The sequence below is a fragment of the Hemicordylus capensis genome, chromosome 1 (assembly GCF_027244095.1).
Source record: "Hemicordylus capensis ecotype Gifberg chromosome 1, rHemCap1.1.pri, whole genome shotgun sequence".
Classification (NCBI taxonomy): domain Eukaryota; kingdom Metazoa; phylum Chordata; class Lepidosauria; order Squamata; family Cordylidae; genus Hemicordylus; species Hemicordylus capensis.
This window is the reverse complement of record NC_069657.1, coordinates 202,211,917-202,236,166: the sequence shown is the minus strand read 5'-3', so window position 1 is coordinate 202,236,166 and position 24,250 is coordinate 202,211,917. Positions and strand designations below refer to the sequence as shown.

Genomic DNA, 24,250 nt, shown 5'->3' with positions numbered 1-24,250 from the left:
TAGCCGCCGTGGTTGCATACATAAAAAATGTTAAGTTTCTTCTGGAGAACTCTCCTTGCGTTATTCCTAGCAGGAAGGATTCTGGCCTCTTAGGAAATGTCATTTTAAAAGTTTTCTTCAACTGATTGTATATCATATCCCCAAAAGCCTTTGCCTTCCTGCATGACCACCACATATGGAAAAAGGTTCCTTCACATTGTCCACATTTCCAAATTCGTTTGGAAAATTTTTATACATTAATGCTAATTTTTTCGGTGCAAATACCACCTGTACATCATCTTATAATAATTTTCTTTTAAAGTATAACATGCAGTGAACTTTAAATCAGTTTTCCACAATTTTTCCCAAGCTGCCATGACTGCAAGGTTACTAATAGAGTGTGGGGGTGGGGGGAGATAAAGTCTAGATGTGACTGAATATGTTCATGGAAACCTATTTCTATGTAACTCTATGGGATGTCCAAATTGTAACATCTTGTTGGATTTGTTGGAACCAGCCAGAAGCACTGCTAGAACAGAACAAGCAACATTCTGCACTTTGTAAGCCACTGACCCAGGCCCTCTTCTACAGCACACACACGCACTCAGAGGGAGGGGGAGAGAGCTTGCACAGAAACCTCTTGAATCTATAGCTTGGAAGACAAAGAGATATATGCTTTTCTCTGTGTGGCATGCTCTCTAAAAAATCTGAGGCATTCACATGACCCGATGGGTGGGAACTTGGGGGAAGGTAGGATCCTACCTATCTTCCCTCTGACTATCAGAGCCTCTTTGGGCGCCCTCTGTTGCTCCCTTCTCGAGGAGCAACTCGAGAAGGGTACAGCAGCGGACTCTGAAGTGGGATCGGAAAGAGGAAATCCTCCCGCATCCCACAATGCACCGCACAAGCAACGGAGAGGCAGCCTATAGCAGTGCAGCAGCACTCCTCTCTCTAGCCACACTCTCTACAGTGCTCTGTGGCTGCCACTCCTCGCGACTGTTTTCAGAGCCATGGTGCCACAGACAATCAAAAAGTGAGGTAGGATGGACACATTTCCCCTCCTACCTCATCTTTTGCTTGGGTAGCAGATCTGGGCTACCTGGGTCTGCAGCAGCTGGGTTGGGCGGCCTCCTGGTGGCCCTGTTAACATGGGCTGCTTGGGTAAACTCTCTGCTACCCAAGTATCATGAGAATAGCCTCTATGAGCTTCTTGTTTCCTGATGGCATTCCCTCTGCATAGGGCAAACCAACCAACAGGATGTGGTAATGGACTGGCAGTAAGAGGGAAGCACCATCATAAACAGGGACATTGAGATCCCAGGTGCAACAGGAGCCAGTGCTGCTGATAGAATTTACAGTCTTCGGAACATACATGGGTAAATGAGTTGGGCCTCTGGTTTCTGGAGTGCACCAAAGAACTAGGGACTCAGAATAATGTCTAACAAGTATTTGTCACTCATATATAATTAGCATATATTCATGCCACACAGCCAAGTCTGGCTATAAAAACAAACCAGAAAGACAAAAACATAGGGAGCTTAAATAAAGGGAATTAAAATAAGCTAAATGACACCTATCAATCCTCCCTCCTCCCCCCGCCCTCCAACAGACAAGGCCTTTCTTGTCCATTTTTCAAAACAGACAGGAGATCAAGGGGCAGTGAGGGGAATGCATATTACAAGTTTGTGCCTTGACTTGAGAAATTATGCTTGGGAGTTTAATTCATAAACTATACATCAGCATAGATCAATTCTTTGCGCTTTAAATGTCTACTGTCAACTAATATTCACTTTTGCTCATTATCCAAATTGAACAATATGAAATCTCTTGTCAGTATTACTTGTAAATAAATAGTTTTTTGATGATAGATGAATGGCTCTCCTATTCCAAAATGTCTCAAGAATTTCTACGATATTCGCAAAGAAGAAACTCTCTCCGGAAGAAATGAAATGTGTTTCATTACCATTCCAGTCAGTAAAGGTTGTCATTTGAGCTTCTAGATGAGTTCCTTAAATGGTTCTCTGAATTGGAGCCAGAGTGTCCCAAAACAATTTGCTCAATATTCATAGGATATGGAATCTTGCTTTATTTAAAATATTGATCATGAAATTTCTATCAATATGTATGTATTACACAAAAAGTACACAGAAACTAAACAAAAAAATCACAATTTTAAATATGTAAATACTTTTAACCTGACTTCATAGTTATTAATACTGTTGCTGTTTTATGTCAGAGCCAAAAGCAGCACCAAAGGAGGAAGCTGCCAAGGGTAGAAGTCCTATTAAAGGTAAGAAAGCTCACTCAAAATCCAAATCTACTGCCTGCATGTTTAAACATAATAAATGATCACAGCTTTACTGCTACAAAATACCAAACTCATGACCTTCCAAACAAATTTGCAAATCATCTGGCTTTCTGAATGGCAATGACCTGAATAAGGTTACTAATATGATCTTCATCTCTCTACCACCACAAGGCAACATTTTGGCCACATTCACATGTATCGCCTAACCGGAGATAAACAGAGCCAAGGCTGGAACTCAAGTACACCCAAATGTGTGAAACTGTGGTTACGAGCCAAAAGTGACCTCCAGTTTGCCTTGGCAAACTCCGAATTGAACCTTCGGTTATCTCTAAGGTTCGCCGCCAAGACCTAAGGTTTGGCCACTGAAGCGTTACGTTTGACTCCTAGTGCAGCTATAACTGAGGTTTTGTGTCAGTTTTCAAACCACAATCATAGAGGTGGCAGCACAGACCCACCTGAGAATGTGGGCTCTCCATGCCTTCAACACTTCTCTCTGGCAGCCTCTCGGAGAACTAGCCTCGCCCCTCCTGTGAGCTGTGCAGCTATGGAGTTGTCAGGCTACAGGAACGCCACCATGCCCCATCCAGGACTTGTCAGCCTGTCAAGCTGCCCAGTCGTTTGGGCGCATCACCTCTTCCCATGCTATTTCTTTCTCCCCCCACCCCACAACCTGGCAAGTGGTAGGGAAAAGGGACAGGACAGGCACTAAGTGCTTGCTCCTCGAGAAGGGAACAGTGATGTATGTTCATAAGCACCAACACACCAAGTGGCAACATAAGCAGGGCACCACATCTCAGCACAAGAAGGAGAGCAAATGGCTGCATGGGGGACCCAAATCCAACCCAAGCAGGGGACTTGGAGCAGCAGAGTTCTAATTTTTTTCCACATATAGATTGGGGAAGGGGTGCCCCAGCCCCTTCCCCTTAGAGGTTTTTGTTACCTAGGCTTACTCATGAGAAGAGCCATTTGGGAGGACTGAGTTAAAATGCACAAGATGGTATTCTAATTGGACTAGGTGGTACTCTTGGTGCATGATGCAAAATTAGCCCATTATCCCATGGACCACTCTCTCATGAGAGTGGCAGCCTATGGGGACTTGATACCAAGCCAGGATGCTCCATGCAGCAAAGCCACAGGGGCAGGTACTTGGGTGAGTGCTGTCCTAGTCTCAGTGACTGACACCAAGTAGCTGTCCAACCCTGTGCCCTGCCAGCCCACCCACCCATGTGGAGAGATGCACACTTGCCTGTGGCCTTGAAGGGTGGGCCCACTCTTCTGGGGGCTGCAGGAAACCATGACTCTACTCTCCCGGGAATCCCCACACCTGCAGATCTGCATACGACACAATGCCGGACCAAGACTGGGAACTTGGAATGGGTTTAAAGGTCCGTGCCCAACCCCTGTGTTTACACCATCCACACAAGCAGATTTGCCCTGGAAAATGACCTTCTCGTGGCAGGGATAGCCAGCATGAGCGGAGCATCTCGTCTCTGGGTGGGGGGACAAATATTTAGGGGGGAAGCTCCTGTCCTGGTTTAAGAGGCTGCCACAAGCAGGGATTCTGGAGCTGTCAAGTTCTATTTTTTTCACAGAACGGTTGGGGAAGTGGGGCCAAGCCCCTTCCCCGTGGGAATGTTAGCTCCCTAGGCTTACTCATGGGCAGGGTCAGGCAGCTGGATCAGCATTGCTCCAATGAAAGAAGAGATTCTTCCTTTATGTTAATGATGGGTAAAGAGCCAGGGTGGAGAGTGCCCACTCAAGAGTGTGCCAGGCCATGGGGGCTCTACATAGAGCCAGGTTGCTGTGTGGGAGAACACCGTGGGGAGAGTACCATGGAGGCTGCTTTCCTTGTCTTGGGGACCATGGCCAGGTTTCTGCAAAACCGTGCCCCCTGCCAGCTAACCTGGCCATGTGGAGATGTGCACCCCTGCCCATGCACCCCCAGGGGCAACGCTGCCATTCTGGGGCACCTGGAAACCAGGGCTCCCCAGGAAGCCCTGCGCCTGCAGATCTGCATGTGGCACTATGCTGGACCAGACCTGGGAACTTTGAACAGGTTTAAAGGTCTGCCTCTGGACCCACTGTCTGCCCCATCCACATAAATGATTCACGGGGTTTTTGTTCATGCAGCCTAGTTCTATTCTTCTCACACAAATGTTGAGGAAGGTGGACCCCAGCCCTCCCCTAGTGGGGTTTTTTGCTCTCTCGGCTTACTCATGATCAAGGCCGGTCACTGGGCTCAGTATGGGTAACCTGATATCCTTCTTCAAAGATATGGCCACCTGACCCAGGGCACACTGCCCAGGCATGAAAATGCCAGGCCATGGGGACACCCCCACACAACTCATGAGAAGGACCATCAGAGGGGAGGGGAGAGAGTTTATGAGCAAATTCAGGCATAATGCCTGATGGCAAAACATCCCCTTCTCCCACAGACACCTCCCTCACGAGAGTGTCAGGCCATGGGGGCTCTAAATAGCGACAGGTTGCTGTGTTGGAGGGAATCCATTGGGAGGGGTATCCTGGAGACTGCTTTCCTCATCTTGGGGACTGGGTCCAAGCTGCCACAGAAAGGTGCCCTCTGCCAGGCTGTCTGCCCATGTTGACATATGTGCCCTTGCCAGCACCCTGGAATGGATACCCTGTTCTCCCAGGGTGCTCAGAGAATGGGGGCTCCCCTCTCCCATGATTCCCCATGCCTGCAGATCTGCTAGTGTGATGCTGGACTGGGACCTTCGATTCTGAATGGGTTTTGAGGTCTGTCTCAGTGTCTCCCCCCTCCCCTCCATGCACATGTCTAGGCCATGGCTTATGGAGCATCTAGATGTCCTTTTGGTGCATGAAAGTCTCCACAGGGAATGAGGGTAGTGGGGTTTAGGGGGATCTGTTCTAATTTTTACTATTGAGTGTTGGGGGCCCCACACAAGCAGGGCCCCTTTGGGTGCATTGATGGGTGGGTGGGCTGGCTCAGTTCGTGAGCTCACAGTCCATTGTTGGGCAAAGCCCTTACTTTGACACAGCCTTCCCCAGTAGACTGGCCTTCTCATGAGAGGATGGGCCCGCTCAGCAGCAAGCTGCGAGACGACGAGTTTCAGTTGGGTCTGTATGGACTACTTTGCCAGAGTTACCCCTCCCGACATCATCCAAGGTTATGGTACGACATAGCCCACAGAATCCCCCCAAGAATTTGTGTTTGTGTGGGACTATAGGGGCGAAGGGCTACTTGGGGGGGGGGTGCAGAAGACGCGCTGCCATGGAATGGCAGGACAGGACATTTAAATGGGTTCGGGGGAGCGCTCCGAAAATGCACGATCACACCCGACACATCCCCTTCTAGATCATGGACAATTGTGGCCACCCCGCTGACGTGGTGACACTTTGCCCACAGTCTGGCCATGTAGCTTGCTGGGATCTGCCTTGGAGGCCAAGCAGAAGGGAGGGGCTCCCCTCTCCTGCAACTGAAGTTGATGCAATTTGGAGTTATGAATTGAAACCTTGGCCATGTTTAACTCCGGTTTGCTGTTATGCGTGAATGCGGCCAATCACAATTAAAAATTCCTCTTTAAAAATACATATTTTAATGGGATTGTTTCAAAAGCTGCAAATGGTACTTAAATGGGTACAAAATTAGCACTACTTATTTTATTTTATTATTTTATTTTAGCATGCCTTAATAAATGGTCACGTCTGGATTTGGGAATAACAGCCTCTATTTTTAAAAAACATACATGTCATATTTATAATTCTGCAGGAGAAAGAGGATAATTTCTCTCTCGCTTTGAACAAATACTTTATAGCAAGCAAGTGAAGAAAGTGGGGAAGGAGGACTGGAAGTGTCCCAGTTTCCTTTCACTTTCACTTTCCCCACTCTTCCATCCTTTACTGTCCAATACCTCAGATGGAACAATACTTTGTCCCAGTTCTGTCTGTCTGTCTGTCTGTCTATCAGCGGGGGAGGGGGTGCTGGCCAAGGCCTTTTGGCCCCTGTTACCAATGGCAGGGAGGTGGATCTTCCATTGTGTTTTACCTAGAATACAATGCCACCACCATCACTTTTGCCATGGTGGAAATGTCACCACACTGTAGTCAAAGGAAGATTATGTCCACCAGCCTGGCTGCTGAAGAGTGCACTGAGCTGCCACCATAATCTCCATAAGGGTTTTAAGGAGGCTTGCTTTAGCAGTAGTGGCAGCAGCTGGGAGCACTTCTTGATGGCTGTGCTGGCAGATGCCTTCTTTTCCCACCAGGACCTCAAGAGTTGGCCATGGGTCCTTTTATCACCCTTGGCCAGTGCCTGAGTTGGCTAATCCCTGATGCTTGCCCTGCTTTGTCCCATAGCATTCAATAGGGGCCACTGAGGACAGAGCCAGTGTTTGCCAGCATAGCCCTGCCTGCATTGTGTTTCTTGGACATACTAGAGTGTGCTGGAACATTGTGAGGGTGCAATGGACTGAGAGGAACTGGCTTGTATATAAACAGATAGATTCAAGTGTTCTAGATATAACAAAATGTAATGGGTGCTTCCTCCCAATTTATCTTGTGAAACAAAGAATTACACAGATATCCTTGTTTGCTTGGTTTGTCTTTTCTAATTGTTCCACTGCTGATTTCTTGCAAACTGGCAACTAAGTGCCTGGCTCCTGGACTAGTTTTGCTTCAAAATATGAGGGCAAACAAAATTCGTGCAGAGATCAGTTTTATACATAATTTTATCTGTCTTGCAGCCAAAAAGACACCTTCCCCAGCAGATGCAGAAAGGAGGAAATTAAGACCAGGAAGTGGTGGTGAGAAACCTCCTGATGAGCCACCTTTCACATACCAACTTAAAGCTGTGCCACTCAAGTTTGTTAAGGAAATTAAGGACATAGTGCTGACAGAAGCCGAGTCTGTAGGCTCCTCCGCCATATTTGAGTGCCTCATCTCTCCCTCCACTGCCATTACCACTTGGATGAAAGATGGCAGCAACATCCGTGAGAGCCCGAAGCACAGGTTTCTTGCTGATGGAAAGGACAGGAAACTCCATATTATTGATGTCCAACTTTCAGATGCTGGCGAGTACACTTGTGTACTGAAATTGGGAAACAAAGAAAAGACCTCCACAGCAAAACTTATTGTTGAAGGTATTCCATGGCACCTCCAGATATATTCTGATTCAGTCTTTATGCCTTAAAGCTCCTTTTGTTTAATTTCGATTGGAGTTAATATGTATTTCTTCCATTCTGTCAGTAGCTTCATAATCTACGTTATACATACATGCCCCCAACCCAGCTGTTTATTCTGGGTGTTTTTAAAGACACACACACACAAATCTGATCCCTCTATCAAAAAGAAAGGGATCATATTGGTACTCAGCTGATAGATGCTGAGATCCACACAAAGATCGCTCATGTTTAGCAACAATTCTAATGTGGCTACTTACTCTTCTATGCTAAAGTTCATCATGGCTGGCCCACCTAATGAGGCCTGGTGAGGCAGCTGCCTCAGACAGCAAATTGATAGAAGCAGTGAATTGCCCACTGGCTGCCTCTGCTGATCCATCACCTCCAGCCAGCCTGCTACCTCTCCCAAAACTCACTCAGTGGCAGCATACCAGTTGCTGCCCTCCTCCTACTCTCCCACCTCTGGCTTTTGAAAAGCCAAGGGAAGGGAGCAGAGATGTGGAGGAGGATCCTCCTCCAGCCTTTTGCTTCCTTCCTACTTCTGCTCCCTTTTCTTGGCTTTCCAAATGCCAAAAGCTGGGGAGCAGAGAAAGGCAGAGGTGGTACCTGGTGCCCCACTGCTGAGTGAGGTATGGTGGATTGTGGGAGCCATGGGGGGAAAATCTGTGTGTCATGCACAGGGGTGATGGGAATGCAGAGAAATTGGATGGGAAGGGAGATCAGAGTTAAGTCAGTTGCCTCAGGTACTGGATGGAGCTGGGCCTGCAGTGTATGCAAACGAAATGACTGGCTTTCTTCTCTTCACCAGAATTACCAGTGCGCTTTGTGAAGACACTGGAAGAAGAAGTTACTGTGATCAAAGGGCAGCCATTTTATCTAAGCTGTGAGCTGAACAAAGAGAGAGATGTGGTCTGGAGAAAGGATGGGAAACTTCTCCTAGAGAAACCAGGGAAGACTATTCCAAGCATTATTGGACTGCAGCGTTCTGTCACTATCATGGACTCTGATGACGTTGATGCTGGAACATACACTGTGACTGTTGACAATACTGACCTCATCTGTCAGTCCTGTGTTAAAGTTGTTGGTAAGAGAAGTTCCTCTCCAGATTATTTGTGTGTGCCCAAGATGTACAAATATAAGAATATTCTGAATATGAAAAAAGGCATAAAAGGTTGCAATTCATTGCTATGAAACTCTACCACGTAATATTAAGCTGATACATTATTTTCTCTCATTTATGATGACCTATTTTATCATATTTTCACTAAATTTAAGAAGCCCAAGTTCCTTTTAAACTGATCGTACAATTAGTATTGAAATCTCTTAAAGGACTCTTAATTAAGAACAAGTTGGACCAGGATTGGAGGTCTGTGTTGGAGCCCTCCTGATCTGGATATTAATAGCCAGTTGGACAGTGATTCAGTGGCCTACACTCGCTGCCCTTCCAGCAGCTTCTTGCACTAATACTTAAAATGACACAATTTTACTTTCACAACAGCACATCCATTGGAAATAATGGGCATAGTGTTGCACAAGGACAACGCTGTATGTGTTGCGTAGATGCCTGCATTACACTGCAGAGGATGTTAGCCAGTGCAGACAATACTCAGCTAGATAGCCTAATGGTCTGTCTGCTTATGTAACCCAGAACAGTTGCCCTTTAACACCCATTGTATAAATTAATGAATTAAATGGATAATAATTGGGAAAATAAAGGCATGAAAAGCAACCAGATACATGGAAAAACTGCTTAAATCAAGAAATGAATAGAAAGAATAGATGAGAGGAAGTGGGAGAGGAAAATATGGGTGGGTATGTGGCAACAATGGAGAGTCCTGAAATATTAAGAAAACCTAAAAGGCCAAGGTCACTTGTTGTTGTCCATCTGTATGTGCAATGGGGTGGTATAAAGTTTAATAAAATTAATAATTAATAATGTACAAATTCTAAAGCTTATTTATTGTGTTTTGTTATACAGAAATGATAAAAGACTGGCTAGTGAAGCCTATCAGAGACCAGCACGTGAAACCAAAGGGTACAGCAACCTTTGCTTGTGACATCGTTAAGGATACGCCAAATATTAAATGGTACAGAGGTGATGAGGAGATTCCTCTTGAACCAAATGACAAAACAGAAATTGTAAAAGATGGAGCTCATCTCTTCCTCAAAATTAAGAATGCTACACCTGATGATATTGGGGAATATTCAGTGGAAGTTGAAGGTCGTAGATATCCAGCTAAACTGACACTTGGTGGTAAGCATATTTTTACATTAATATAATACATATAATACACCGCTCTGGGCTCCTTGGAGGAAGAGCGGGATATAACATGTAATAATAATAATAATTTGCCACAGTAGTTTTGCCTAATAAAGTAATAAAAAACACTGACACTTGTGAGACTGTGGATATTTTTCATTGATTGCATATGTGTTGTTAACACATTCATTTTTGAATGCCAGAACGTGAAGTTGAACTGCTTAAACCCCTTGAAGATGTTACTATTTATGAGAAAGAAACAGCAAGCTTTGACGCAGAGATTTCTGAAGAGGATATTGCTGGGGAATGGAAATTGAAAGGAGAAATACTCAGACCCTCACCTGTAAGCATCTATACTTAAAAATTGTTCTATACTTAAGAATCAACTGGAGCCTTGAATGACATTGATCAATAATGATTATGCTCAGTACTTTTAAAGAAGGATTTTTAATTGTTGGGATTTATAGTTACTTTATTGTTATTCTTTATTTATAGTTACTTTATTGTTCTTTTTTTTATTCTCAAAAAGGCACATTTTTCTTGAGAAGCTGAAAAACTCACAAGTAGAATGGTTTTATGTCACACAACATAAACCAAACGATTGCAGCATACTTTAATGCTATTATGTTGTAAGCATTTTTTACTTTTAGTCTAAGAAGATGTTTGTGGCCACATGGTTAGTTATGGATACTGAGCCCATGAAGGTCCCCCAGACTACCTTAATCCTAAAGTGAACTTTGCTATCACAGGACATTATAGCAATAGCAATAGCACTTACATTTATATACCGCTCTATAGCTGGAAGCTCTCTAAGCGGTTTACAATGATTTAGCATATTGCCCCCCAACATTCTGGGTACTCATTTTACCTACCTCGGAAGGATGAAAGGCTGAGTCAACCTTGAGCCCCTGGTCAGGATAGAACTTGTAACCTTCTGGTTACAGGGCGGCAGTTTTACCACTGCGCCACCAGGGGCTCTTTCTATTATGAAGATTAAACAACAATAGATTGAACTAGCTGGGCCGGGCGCAGAACATCTGCGCTTTTGCCGGCCCACTTCTCCACCCCCCCACCCCTCGCCCAGCCTGCTTCTTCACACACACCCTGCCCACAGTTTCTGGCTGGCGGGCCGGCCAGAAAGCCGACCCGCCACCTCCTCCTGTCGACCCGCCCACCCACCTGCCAATTCCTGGCGGCCAGCCCACTGCCACCTGCTGCTCCCGGCGACCGAGCTGACCCGCTGCCGCCTGCTTCTGGTGGGCGGCCCACCACTGCCTGCTGCTCCCAGTGGCTGGCTGGCCACTGGTGGCCAGCATCCCTATTTTCTCCCCATCGCTAATCGGCAACTGTTCGCGGACTCTCACAAGAGCTGCTGTGCATAGGATTAGCAACGGGTATGCCTTGGAGAAATAAATATGTAGATAGATACAATGGACTATGCTTAGAGAGCCAGTTTCCTTACCACAAAAACAATTCTTTTTCCCCCCAGACCTGTGAAATCAAAGCTGAAGGAGGAAAACGCTTCTTAACTTTACACAAAGTCAAATTAGAACAGGCTGGAGAAGTTCTTTACCAGGCACTGAATGCTCAAACTGCAGCTATCCTGACAGTGAAAGGTAAGATGTTTTACTAAAGGCTGTACCATATTAGCTCAGATATTACTCCCATTATATGCTGGAAAAACAATGTATTCTCTTTATGTGCAGAAATCGAGCTTGACTTCGCTGTGCCTTTGAAAGACGTGACTGTACCAGAAAAGCGGCAGGCAAGGTTTGAATGTGTGCTCACCAGAGAAGCCAATGTAATATGGTCTAAAGGCACTGACATCATCAAAATTGGAGAGAAATTTGACATTATTGCTGATGGAAAGAAACACATTTTAGTCATCAATGATTCTCAGTTTGATGATGAAGGAGAGTATACTGCTGAAGTTGAAGGGAAGAAGACCACAGCAAGGCTTTTTGTGGAAGGCAAGTTTGTTATTGTGAAAGATTACAGTGTAAAGCAGGCCTGCTCAACTTTGTTTCCCCTGCCACTGTTTTTGGACAACTCCTCCTATAAGCCCCAGCCACAATGGCCAATAGCCAGGGATTGTGGGAATTGTAGACCAACATCTTCAGGAGGGATGAAGTTGAGCAGCCCTGGTGTAAAGGATACAAGAAAAATCAGTAATCCGCAACTACCATCGGCCATGATTCATTATCATTTGCTATATTTCAGGTATCAGACTGAAATTCATCTCCCCACTTAAAGATCAGACGGTAAAGGAAGGCGAAACAGCTCACTTTGAGTTTGAACTTTCTCATGAAGATATGCCAGTGACCTGGTACAAAAATGAAAAGAAACTTCACACAAGCAGAACTGTTCACATTACTGCAGAAGGCAAGGTCCACAAATTAGAAATAAGAGAAGCAACACTTGACGACATCTCTGAGATCAAGGCTCAAGTTAAAACACTGCATAGTCAGGCCCACCTGAAAGTTTTAGGTAATATATTGTCGTGACACATATTGTTACTTTTTTGAAGCTTTGTGTATTTATCTTTCTGTATTTGGATCTTTGTGTCTGTATGTTTTAATTCACTGTAATTACTAACCTCTTCAAAAAAATTAACTACTTCCCAATCAACTCATATCTTATAGAGGCTGATCCTTATTTCACTGTGAAACTGCAAGACTATACTGCTGTTGAGAAAGATGATGTTATTCTGGAGTGTGAACTTAGCAAAGACGTGCCAGTGAAATGGTATAAAGATGGAGAGGAACTTGTAGCTTCCAAGAGAATCTCCATAAAAACCGAGGGCAAACGCCGCATATTAAAAATTAAAAAGGTGTCAGATGCTGATAAGGGAAATTATGAATGCAACTGTGGAACTGATAAGACAAATAGTGAAGTTAAGATTGAGGGTAAGTTAATGTCCTTCTCCAATAGGACCTCCTGGAAAACTTTTACACACATGGCTCTAGGCAGGAAATCTAAGATATATACATATATATTTCTTTTCAGCTCGAATAATAAAAGTAGAGCGTCCTTTGTATGGAGTGGAAGTATTTGTGGGTGAAACAGCACGATTTGAGGTTGAAATCTCTGAGCCTGATGTTCATGCAATTTGGAAGTTAAAGGGAGAAACTTTAACGGCTTCACCTGTAAGTCTCTTTCAAACAGTGGGGGGAACCCAGTTTATGTTTTAAAGATTTAACTTTCTTAGGAAGTTATGGAGAATTGGGTGACTAATTAGGATAAAATTGTTTTCCCCCCTAACAAAAATCAGGACTGTGAAATGATTGAAGATGGCAAGAAACATGTCCTGATCCTTTACAACTGCAAATTGGATATGACAGGAGAGGTATCTTTCCAGGCTGCTAATGCTAAAAGCGCTGCTAATCTGAAAGTGAAAGGTAGGCTTCAGAAGGCATCAAATCTACTTAGCCCATTTTCCAAAAGTTTCAATATTGTCCACCAGCAAATTATTGATAGCTGGAATAAGTGAAAGCAATGAATCTCTAATACTCCTCATTGCCTGATTTGATTTCAGAATTGCCTCTCATCTTTATAACTCCACTCAGTGATGTTAAGGTCTTTGAAAAGGATGAAGCCAAGTTTGAATGTGAGGTATCTAGGGAACCTAAGACTTTCCGTTGGTTGAAAGGAACCCAAGAAATCACAGGAGATGAAAAATTTGAAATCGTACCAGAGGGCACAAGGCATGCTCTTGTCATTAAGACTGTGGCTTTTGAGGATGAAGCCAAATATATGTTTGAGGCTGAAGATAAACGAACAAGTGCAAAGTTGATCATCGAAGGTTTGTTTGTACCGCTAGTTCTGCTGACGATATTTTTGGTTTTCATATTTCTATCCTTTTATTCATTACCATTTAACTTTAATGAGATGCTTTTATGGTTTAGGAATTCGCCTTCAATTCATTACCCCTCTCAAGGATGTAACAGCAAAGGAGCGTGAGACTGCTGAATTCACTGTTGAGCTCTCCCATGACAATATCCCTGTTATCTGGTATAAGAATGACCAGCGGCTGCATACCACCAAAGTTGTTTCCATGAAGGATGATGGCAAATTCCATACGCTCACATTTAAAGATCTTAATATTGATGACACATCTCAGATCAAAGTGGAAGCTATGGGCAAATCATGCGAAGCTAAACTTACTGTTCTTGGTACGTGTGACCTGAGTTTGAATTTATGATGGATCTTATATACAGTCTCTTCCAGAAGTCTAACCACACCAATATGCTAACAAACTCTATCCATCTGAGTCCCCTTCCCACAGCACTTAAAATCTTCCAAGAAGGCCCTGCCTCAGATTCCATTTTATAGAGGTGCTGGATTAGCCTCCACAAGGAGCAGGGCCTTCTTGATGGCAGCCCTTGTGCTTTGGAACTCTTTTTCAAAGGAGGTTTTATTATCTCCTGCCTGCTTTCTTTTAAAAGGCAATTAAATACTTTCTTCTTTCAGAAACCTTTTGAGAATTGACTTCTGCTAGTTGGAGTCTGTCCTATTTGTTGTTTTTAGACAATCTGATCAATTACTGGTTGTTTTACTGTTTATTTGTCCAGGTTTTTTTGCTTTATTGTTTTATGGTAGATGTTGTTTTCAGTTTGTACACCACTATGAAGTTTTACCTGAATAGTGGTATAATTTCTCCAAAAAATCCCTCAATAAAATTAAAAATGTATATGTTCTTACTAACTCACTGTGTGGCATAACTGCTCATTTAGCCTTTTGTGTGTTTTGGTTGCCATATTTTTATACAGGGTGAAAATCACTTATAAACCTCATAGATTAATGTGTGAATTAGCTTTTCAGTCTAACTGTTTGAAGTTACCTATTTTAGGAACATATGAAGCTGCCATATACTGAGTCAGACCATAGGGCCATCTAGCTCAGTATTGTCTACACAGACTGACAGCGGCTTCTCCAAAGTTGCAGGCAGGAATCTCTCTCAGCCCTATCTTGGAGAAGCCAGGGAGGGAACTTGGAACCTTTTGATCTCCCTAGAGTGGCCCCATCCCCTAAGGGGAATATCTTAGAGTGCTCACACTTCTAGTCTCCCATTCATATGCAACCAGGGCAGAACCTGCTTAGCTAAGTCATTCTTGCTACCACAAGACCAGCTATCCTCTCCTTATATGTTGTATAAAAAGGTTGTGTGTACTCTAGCATAATATACTTGAATTTAACTTTGTTTTGCCCCATGGACTTAAGCTGGGCCTGGGTTACCTGTGGACTTCATCTGGGATGAACTAATCACTGTCCATGTAATTCAAAGGACCTTTAGTCATTTCAGTAGAAGTATGTCAGCTTAACATTGGCTGCTAGTATATTTCCAGACACAATTTAAAGTGCAAGTCCTTATTTATAAAGCCCTCCATAGCTTGGGGTTGGGCCTAGGGTACCTAAAGGATGGTCTTTTCCCATGTGAGCCTGCCCATTAGTTTAGATCATTCGCTGAGGCCATTTTTCCAGGTTCCCCTGCTTGTTACTGTCATTTAGACATCAGGCAATAACTGACCAATTTACTGAACCCTTAATTGACAGTGACCTTTATGTCTCTATATGGCTCTGCTGTATTTTCTTTTGTGCTGCTATTTTACTCTTCTTTCAGTCTTATTCCAAATGATACCCATTTTATGGCTGTTTATTGTTTGATGTGTGTCAGTGTGTTGTAAACCACCTTGCGGATCTTTTATAAATGGAAAGTTCAGTATACATCTCTTTAAATAACTGAATAGTGTGTGGAACACGCTAGAAACATGTCTCTTTCAGATCTCTGTTGAGAAGATTTTTTAAAAGCAAAATCAACATCTTTTTCAGAATTCATTCTGCAGAAGTTGTTAATTCTGCATTTAGAAAACTTTTTGTCATATCGGGAGACAAAAAAAATCCTACTAGAAAGGAGAAAACACCTTTCGGGATTCTTGGGTAAGTTGTTACAATTTTTGAACATGTGAGTTATGCTAAGACTACTGTACACTTTGACTTGCAGAGGGGGATCCTTATTTTACTGGGAAGCTTCAAGATTACACTGCTGTGGAGAAAGATGAAGTCATTTTACAATGTGAAATTAGCAAAGCAAATGCTCCAGTGAAATGGTTTAAAGATGGACAAGAAATTACTCCATCCAAGAATGTTGTTATCAAGACAGATGGCAAAAAGAGAATACTTATCCTCAAGAGAGCTTTGAAGAAAGACATTGGTCAATATACCTGTGATTGTGGCACTGACCAGACTTCTGCCAAGCTCAACATTGAAGGTAAATTAATCTTCTTAATCCTTCTGTTGTGAAACACAAGCTCCCCTGTCTCTACTGAAAGCTAATGGCATTGAGTGATACTTTTTTTTTTCAGACCGTGATATTAAGATTGTGCGTCCTCTGTATAGTGTGGAAGTATTTGAGACAGAGACTGCCCGCTTTGATACAGAAATCTCCGAGGAAGATGTTCATGCCAACTGGAAACTGAAAGGGGAGAACTTGATTCAATCACCTGTAAGCAATAAACATGACTCTTACTTAGCTCTTGTCAGAAAGAGTAGTTTAAGAAATGAACTAATACTTGAACACTGGCTTTGGTGCAGCTAGAAATCACATCTGTTGTGTGGGGTGGGCAGTGGGGAAGCCATCCATTTTCTCATTTGTATGCCACCAAAAAGCTGGCTTCAAAGGGCTGGAGTGCACTCCAGAGTTGGAGGCTGTTTTGGAGGGGAAGCTGCTGTTCCCTTAGTGCAGCAGAATCTTTGGATCCAAGCCCCTGTCCTTTTATAGGACCCAATTATTTCTTTTCTTTGACAATCTAAATTAAAGATTTTCACAATTCAGCTTTTAAACGTTAATTATACCACACAGAATCTCTGAGATTATATAATTATATCTGGAGGGTGGGAATGAAAATATCATACAACATCATTTTCTTAGAAATTATTTTAAAATATGAATTAAGATCAGAAGTTGCTCATTATGGAGCAGAAAAAAGATGTACAGTACTGCATACGTGGTGGTCCTGCCTAAAGGTGTGTGTGTATATATATAGATATAGATATAGATATAGATATAGATATAGATATGGACCCACCAGTGGTGGTGACCTATGTCCAGGCTAAGAAAGCACCAGTGCAGTATATGCACAGCACACTCTCCAGTGAAGGGCAATTTTGTTGATTGCCTTTGTTCTGAACCCCCTGTGCCTGCCAAAAACTTGTCACTGAGCATCACACAATCCTCAGAGACATATTTTCAGGGTTTACAGTTGGCTTCAGAGCAAAGGGGCTATCAACAAAAATAACTCTCTCTTGGTGAGTGTTGTGCATTCGCTGTACTGATGCTTCCTTAGCTGTATGCCAACAGTATTAGGATATGTGAAAGGAACAAAAATGAGATTGCCTGATTTCAACAAATATAAATGGAGAGAGAGAGAGAATGCAGAGAAGAGAATTGGAAATCAAGAGAGTTGCCTTACATTCAGCAGTGGATTGATACAGCCTGATAAATAATTGGTCTTTTAGCATTCATATATTGGATAACACTTAATGATGAATTACAATCCAAAAGTATGTAAACATGTTTCAAAAAGATTTTGAGTACAGAGATAAATTCATTATTGCAGACTGAAGCCATTTTAATGGTTAATATTTATTTAAATAACCAATGCAGAATTAGGAGTAAAATGTAGAACCTGCTTGTATATTTTGCTTATTGTCAGTGTTTTATGTATTTATATAAATATATACAATACAGAGGAAAATAGCAGTTTTGATTAAAGTATATCTAGCTGAAATCTGTTTTTGAGAAGGAGTTGAAACTGAAAAGCAATTGTGGGTGAATATAATTAATCTTGGATAAAATATCTCAGTTGCAAATGTAAAAATAAATAATGCCTTTGGGAGTTAATAATTGCAATGAATTAGTTCAAAAGAGTCTATCCATAAAAAACAGCTGAGGTAGTATATCTGCATTTTAGCACATAAACATCAACAATGATGATAATATACATATTGATAAGCAACTCATTGGTCTTGCCAACATGTGATTTGACTAAAATTCAGTGGAACCAAATATATGTCATATTTTCTGCGGAAGAAAAAGTAAAGTGTGCCGTCGAGTCAGTGTTGACTCCTGGAGACCACAGAGCCCTGTGGTTATCTTTTGGTAGATTACAGGAGGGGTTTACCATTGCCATCTCTCGTGCAGTATGAGATGATGCCTTTCAGCATCTTCCTATATCGCTGCTGCCCGATATAGGTGTTTCCCATAGTCTGGGAAACATAGCAGCGGGGATTCGAACTGGCAACCTCATGCTTGCTTTGCAAGTCATTTCCCACTGCACCATTAGGTGGCAAAACATGGTTGCAAAACAGCTGCAGCTAGGACAATCCTTTGTTCCCCCCCCCAAAAAGAGAAAAATGAATTGCTCCCACCATTTTGGATCCCCCCAGGGTGGGAAAATGAATGCAGCCAAAGAAAACAAGTGACAGTCTGTGAGACAGTCTGAAAAATGGGAATAGGCCCTTTCCCATGATAATCATTGATGGAAGACAAGCCCTATAACTTGTTTGGCATTTGTTTTGTTTCTGAAGGACTGTGAGATTAAGGAGGAAGGCAAAAAACACTACCTTATACTATATAATGTACACTTGGACCAAGCTGGTGGTGTAGACTTCCAAGCAGCCAATGCCAAATCAAGTGCTCACCTTCGAGTGAAACGTAAGTGTCTTACTAGTGTACCTACATGACCACATGTAACCACATTAATAACTTGGCTAAAGATAAAGAAGTTGTTATAATAATACATCACACAGCCCTAGGGACCATGAGACAGTGAGTGAAGAGGACAGCCAATCAGATGATTGGGGCAGAGGTAGGGTGGGATTTTGTGGGTTTTTTGGCATATTGGCCCACCTTTGCCATTTATACCTGTTATATAAACACATTTGTATTTATTAATTCAGTCTAGTATTTTAAATTCACTTTGGTTTGTTGCATCCTGATATAAAAGACTGTAGTATATAAAGGTGTTTCATTGGTTAATTAGATTATGTTCTTAGAAAAAGATATCAAATTCCAAGGTGATTGGCAGGTGGCCTTGCATAATCAGTTGTTATGAAATTTCAGCGATTACAAATGGATGCTTTGCTGTGTTGGCATTTCAGGTTAAGATCCGAGAGATAACCCCATGCTGACATTTGTGGAAAGTGAGAGTAGCCTGATGGACAGGAACACTCTACACAGTTGGTGACCACTTGTCTCTGTGTCCAATCGTAGGCCTTGCTATTTTGGAAGGCGCATGCCTTATCTAGCAAGAGGCATGCAGGGCTTGGAAAAGAAACAGATGCACTTTAACTTTCCTGCTGATCTTTTCATTTAAAAGGAACAGGCTGTGTGAAAAGGGAATCTCCAGTGACCAGCCCTCCCCCTGGGAACCCAAGGGCCCCGCTAGGGAATTTAAATAGCCACAGTACAATCATACGCCCTCTTTCTCTCTGGGGAAGACACTATGGAAGCTAGTAAGGGGTCGAAGTGACTAATCTGAAGATGATTTCTCTTTCTCATCAAGCACGTGTAATTGGCCTACTGCGGCCTCTCAAGGATGTAACTGTGACAGCTGGTGAAACAGCAACCTTTGACTGTGAGCTCTCTTATGAGGGAATCGTAGTGGAATGGTTCTTGAAAGGACAGAAATTGGAACCCAGTGATCAGGTACATAAAACATTGTTTCTTCATCTATCTCTGATTCCTTCCCTCTTGCTCTTCTCCCCTTCCCTTCCTTTCCTTTTTTACTTTTCATTCAAACCAGCAAGCATAGAAAAATACTAGGCTAAGGGGTGATTTTGGAGTCATTTGAAAAGTAATTCTTTGTCAATAAGAAGTTGATTATTCACAAAGGAAAGTAAAATGTCTCAAGCTGACAGACCAAAAGGTTGATATTTGTATCCTAGAAATCTATGCAGCTACTGACATAGAGGGAAGTAGAATATTGGGGTCTTTTGCATGAAGTATATGCTTGTTTTATAACTGCTTCCCTTGTAAATACAAAGAAATATTATGCTGGTTTAACTAAGGCTTTAGTCAGAAGCAATTCCATTTTTTCTCCTTCTTCTCCTTTCCTTCTTTGACTCCACCCGCCACGCTCTCTACAGGATCCCCACTGGGACAAACGTCCAAACAACAAAACACAAAGGATAACTATAGAATACAACAATGATCATTCAACCGCCTTGGGATTGTTTTTAATGAAAGGCGGTATATAAATTTAACAATTTATAATAATAAATAAATTTGTATTTCCTGATTCTTTCTCCTCTTTGAATGTATAAGTGTGATCCAGTTCTGCATATATGGGGATTAAGGAGATTGAAATTCCATTTCAGGCATTTGAGTAGGCTTCCAGATAACTTTCTGAACAGAATTGCTCGCTGAGCATTTCTCACTTGCTATTTTTAACTCTTCATCAAGTGTGCTGTTAAAACTGAGATGTTAACAGCCTGGAATGCAGATGATTGACTATTTAAACTGCCTTAGCATCAAGCCACATATTACAAGTAATAGCATGCATAAATTGCATTAAATCAAATATTATTTTGATACTGTTTTGTCAGATCCTCACTTTAAGTCATTTGAGTCTATTAGGTCATAAGTCTATTAATAATAGAATTATGCTTATAATTAAAAATCGACAAAGGAAAATATAAAACTAAAGGCCTCATTAGTGAATGTTTAGAATTTGTCATAGTATTTTAGACTCTTCAAAGGGTTATCATTGTTTAGTTTAGGTCGTAAAACATAAGAAGGCTACATAACTTTGGTTCTTCATTGTTTTTATTCAAAGTGTGGACATTAAAAGCATGAAGCAGAAATGCATTTGTCATGTTCAAGCCAGACAAAGAGAGACTACAGTATATTTATTTTATTAAACTAATATAACATTTATTCTCATATATTAGATTAATATGGGAGTCTACAATACAATTAATCAAATAGATATATTAATATTTACTGTTTCTGTGGAAAGCTTTTTAATGATATAAAAGTATTTATTGATTATTAAAGTAATCAGGATTACTTTCTTTCTATATTATCATTTTGAAAAGTTTTCAATTTTCATTCCAATTTACCTAAGTAAATCAATTGTCATGGGTTTCTAGTAATACAAGGAGTAAAGATTAGAGCACTTTTGTCCCAGTCCAGGTAAGGGTGCTATGAACACAGAAGCAGGCTTTTGCACAAATATCCCCACAATGATGCAACAGGTGATGCAACAGATGCATACCTAACTTGTCATTTTAATTTCAATGAGATCTCCTGGAGTAAATTTAGTCAGGATGTCAGCCATGGTAAATAACAGCAGTCTCATAAATGTGAATCAATGAATGACACAAAAACAATTCTGAACGACTATACACAATTTTTAATTCAGTATTAATATAGTTCAGTGATATTTTAAGCAGACTTTTATAAAATTTAAGGTTTAGAATTACATTAGATAATCTTGAAATTTTTACCATATTTTTATTGTACCCATGGGAGAATTGCCATCTATATTTACAATAAATAAATAAATTCTCAAGGTGAGATCAGTTATGCCAGCAGAATATAATATAATATTGTGTTGGGTTGGATCCCAACAAGTACTTCCACAAATGAAAGAAGTTCTAGTTGCAAAAGAGGAGAACAGTCAAAATTTGCTATTGAGAGTCCCTTTACCCTCAGGGGATTTTTGGAGGGCACAGTGGGCTGCAGAGGGAAGGGGTATTGATGAAAATTGCTCCTCCTGCCAGGCTTGCACAAATAGAACGTCCATTTGCAGAAATTCCAGATGGGATCCAGCCCTTTATGTTGCTAATTTGGGGATATTATAGTTAAGACCAAAAGGGCTTCATAGGGACCTCTTTCTAGTGTATCAGGGCTTTAGAGTAACCCTTTAGCTCCCACCCTTTTCTGAATCTCAGTACCCTGGTTACCCATGAGCCATGATCAGGTTACCCTGAGGAGTAGCTGCTGGTACAGCATGAGGAGCTCCAGTTGGGACAGGAAATCAGGGATGCTGCATACATGCACAGAAACGTATGCACAGAACCTTTCTGAATGAACATGTATGGGGGTGTGCATAGAATCTCTCTCCTTAAATCCTTTCAGCAGCTTCCTGTCTGCTTCTGGGTCCAGTATAAGCTCCTTGTCCTTATGTTGTAAGCTGTCTGTTGTCCCTGCCTACCTCTTGGATCTCACCTACCTCTTGGGCTCCTATCACTCTCCTGCCCAAGAACTTCATTTCTCCAGCTGCCTCCTTGGACACCTGCACAGTGTCTCCTCTCTTACTTCCTCCAAACCCACCACCTTCAGCCTTACAGGCAAGATGCCTCTAAATACGAGTTGCAGGGGAGCAACAACAGGAGAGAGGGCATGTCCTCACCTCTTGCCTGTGGGCTCCCCAGAAGCAACTGGTGGACCACTGTGTGAAACAGGATGCTGGACCTTGGGCCTGATCCAGCAGGGCTGATCTTATATTCTTAAGCTTTTTCCACAACACCTTAATTTTACCTTGATTTACTCTAACCAAGCTCAAGTCTGAGAAACTGAAAGATTTGCATATACTTCCTGTGCTCCCTCACCGCTCACCGCCCCTTCATTTCCCTCTGCTTTCTCTATTTGTTGCTCCTGTTTTGGTTCCTAGATTATAAACCCCTTATGGCAGGGATCCATCCTCTCAATCTTTGTACAGCATTATCTACACAGATAGCACTAAATGAATAAATAAATAAAATAGTCCTAAAGTATATTGACCCAAATATGCTAGTGCACATATTTATGATAAGGTTACAGTATAGTTAATTACCAAATATATTCTGCTTAATGTTTTTAGGTTGTACCTCGTGCTGAAGGAAGAGTTCACACAATTGTTCTTAGAGATGTGAAGTTAACAGATGCTGGAGAAGTCACATTGACTGCAAAGGATTTCAAAACTCAAGCAAATCTTTTTGTAAAAGGTGAGCTTGCTAGATAACAGTTTGTTCCTTTTACAGTGTAGTGCAGGCTACTCATTTGGACCAGACAAGATGTACAAATGTTTCTTCCAGTACTTGCTGCATCTAAAGTACTGAACAGAATTCTGACCATATTTCAGTCTTCAAAGGATGATCAGATTGACAGCTAGCTTATCAAACAAAATGAAACCTTCACACATGCATGTATTTTTCCTCCCTCAGAACCACCTGTTGAGTTCACTAAGCCTCTTGAGGACCAAACTGTAGAGGAGGAAGCTACTGCAGTGTTGGAGTGTGAAGTATCCAGAGAAAATGCACCAGTGAAATGGTTCAGGAATGGCCAGGAAATTCACAAAACAAAGAAGTATGATATCATTGCTGAAGGCAGAGTCAGAAAACTTATCATTCATGGCTGCACACTGGATGATGCTAGGACATACACCTGTGATGCTAAAGATTTCAAGACCTCTTGTTTCCTGAATGTTGAACGTACGTTTATTCATTATTTTGTTAAAAGGAACTAGATGATTGCTTGTATGATTCCCAAAGGGTGGGCATTTTACTAATGTCATGAAGGTAGGTGATGATATACAAAGTGAATACACTTCTGGGTAAGTGGGTGGGTCTCTTTGTTCCATCCCCCAAATGGGAACCATTTTCAATCTATTTCTTTTCTACTATGTTTCTACTATGAATATTTATATACCGCTCTTCAATGAAAGTTCTCACAGCGGTATACATAGAAAAATAAATAATACATAAATACGATAGTCCCCTATCCCCAAAGGGTTTATAATCTAAAAAAGAAATATAAGGCATACACCAACAACAGCCATTGGAAAGATGCTGTGCTGGGGTATGATAGGGCAAGTAGCTCTCCCTCTGCTAAATATAAGAGAATCACCACTTTAAAAGGTGTCTCTTTGCTCAGTTAGGGTAGTCTTTTCACTAGTCTGTGTCTAAATAGTAAGGGGACTTTGGCAATTGACTGTAATAGGGATCTTTTTATTGATTGATTTGAGTTTTGTACCAAGTTGTATGTGCTTGAGTTTGGTTGGTTCTTGTTTTATTTGGTTCAATGAATTATGACTACACATAATGAAATAAAGACTAATGTAATAGTATTGGCTTTAGTTATAAGCATTTATTTTAATGCAACTATAATTTTCTTCCAACTTGAAATATATATATATATAATTTTATTTTTTTCATATAGCACCTCATGTTGAGTTTACAAAGCCCCTTACTGATGTTCAAGTTAAGGAAAAGGAAGTTGCTCGTTTCGAATGTGAAATTTCCCGGCCAACTGTTAAGGTGTGTGATGTTCATGTTTCTAATATTTGAACTTTTTGGTAGATTTTGTATAGAGTCACACAATGAGGTCATGCACATTACTGTCTTTGGGTGAGGAGGATGAGTGTGGGGGGGATCACAGCCAGGCCAGGACTCATTCTCCCAGCCTCTGGGAATCCCACAATGCACCGTGGGATGAACGCAGTACATTGGGAGATGCCCCAGGGAGCTGGGCTCCCTAGGCATCTGACCTGTGTATGCTCA

General features: G+C 41.8%; 1 protein-coding gene across 50 annotated transcripts in view; it reads left to right on the top strand.

Moving 5' to 3' along the window:
* The window catches only part of TTN (titin), a 323,095-nt gene that overhangs the window by 191,494 nt on the left and 107,351 nt on the right, over nt 1-24,250 (top strand). For 49 of the 50 annotated variants that reach the window (XM_053268886.1, XM_053268842.1, XM_053268718.1 and 46 more), the window contains 20 exons: nt 2,216-2,269; nt 7,012-7,407; nt 8,255-8,530; nt 9,425-9,700; nt 9,910-10,049; nt 11,196-11,322; nt 11,413-11,676; nt 11,927-12,193; nt 12,349-12,612; nt 12,713-12,852; nt 12,978-13,104; nt 13,242-13,508; nt 13,612-13,878; nt 15,708-15,974; nt 16,069-16,208; nt 18,293-18,419; nt 19,270-19,412; nt 22,573-22,696; nt 22,916-23,182; nt 23,910-24,007. In XM_053268886.1, the coding sequence (XP_053124861.1) occupies nt 2,216-2,269; nt 7,012-7,407; nt 8,255-8,530; nt 9,425-9,700; nt 9,910-10,049; nt 11,196-11,322; nt 11,413-11,676; nt 11,927-12,193; nt 12,349-12,612; nt 12,713-12,852; nt 12,978-13,104; nt 13,242-13,508; nt 13,612-13,878; nt 15,708-15,974; nt 16,069-16,208; nt 18,293-18,419; nt 19,270-19,412; nt 22,573-22,696; nt 22,916-23,182; nt 23,910-24,007 (4,031 nt within the window). The remainder of the gene's footprint in view (nt 1-2,215; nt 2,270-7,011; nt 7,408-8,254; nt 8,531-9,424; nt 9,701-9,909; nt 10,050-11,195; nt 11,323-11,412; nt 11,677-11,926; nt 12,194-12,348; nt 12,613-12,712; nt 12,853-12,977; nt 13,105-13,241; nt 13,509-13,611; nt 13,879-15,707; nt 15,975-16,068; nt 16,209-18,292; nt 18,420-19,269; nt 19,413-22,572; nt 22,697-22,915; nt 23,183-23,909; nt 24,008-24,250) is intronic. The other variant, XM_053268896.1, reaches the window with a different exon arrangement.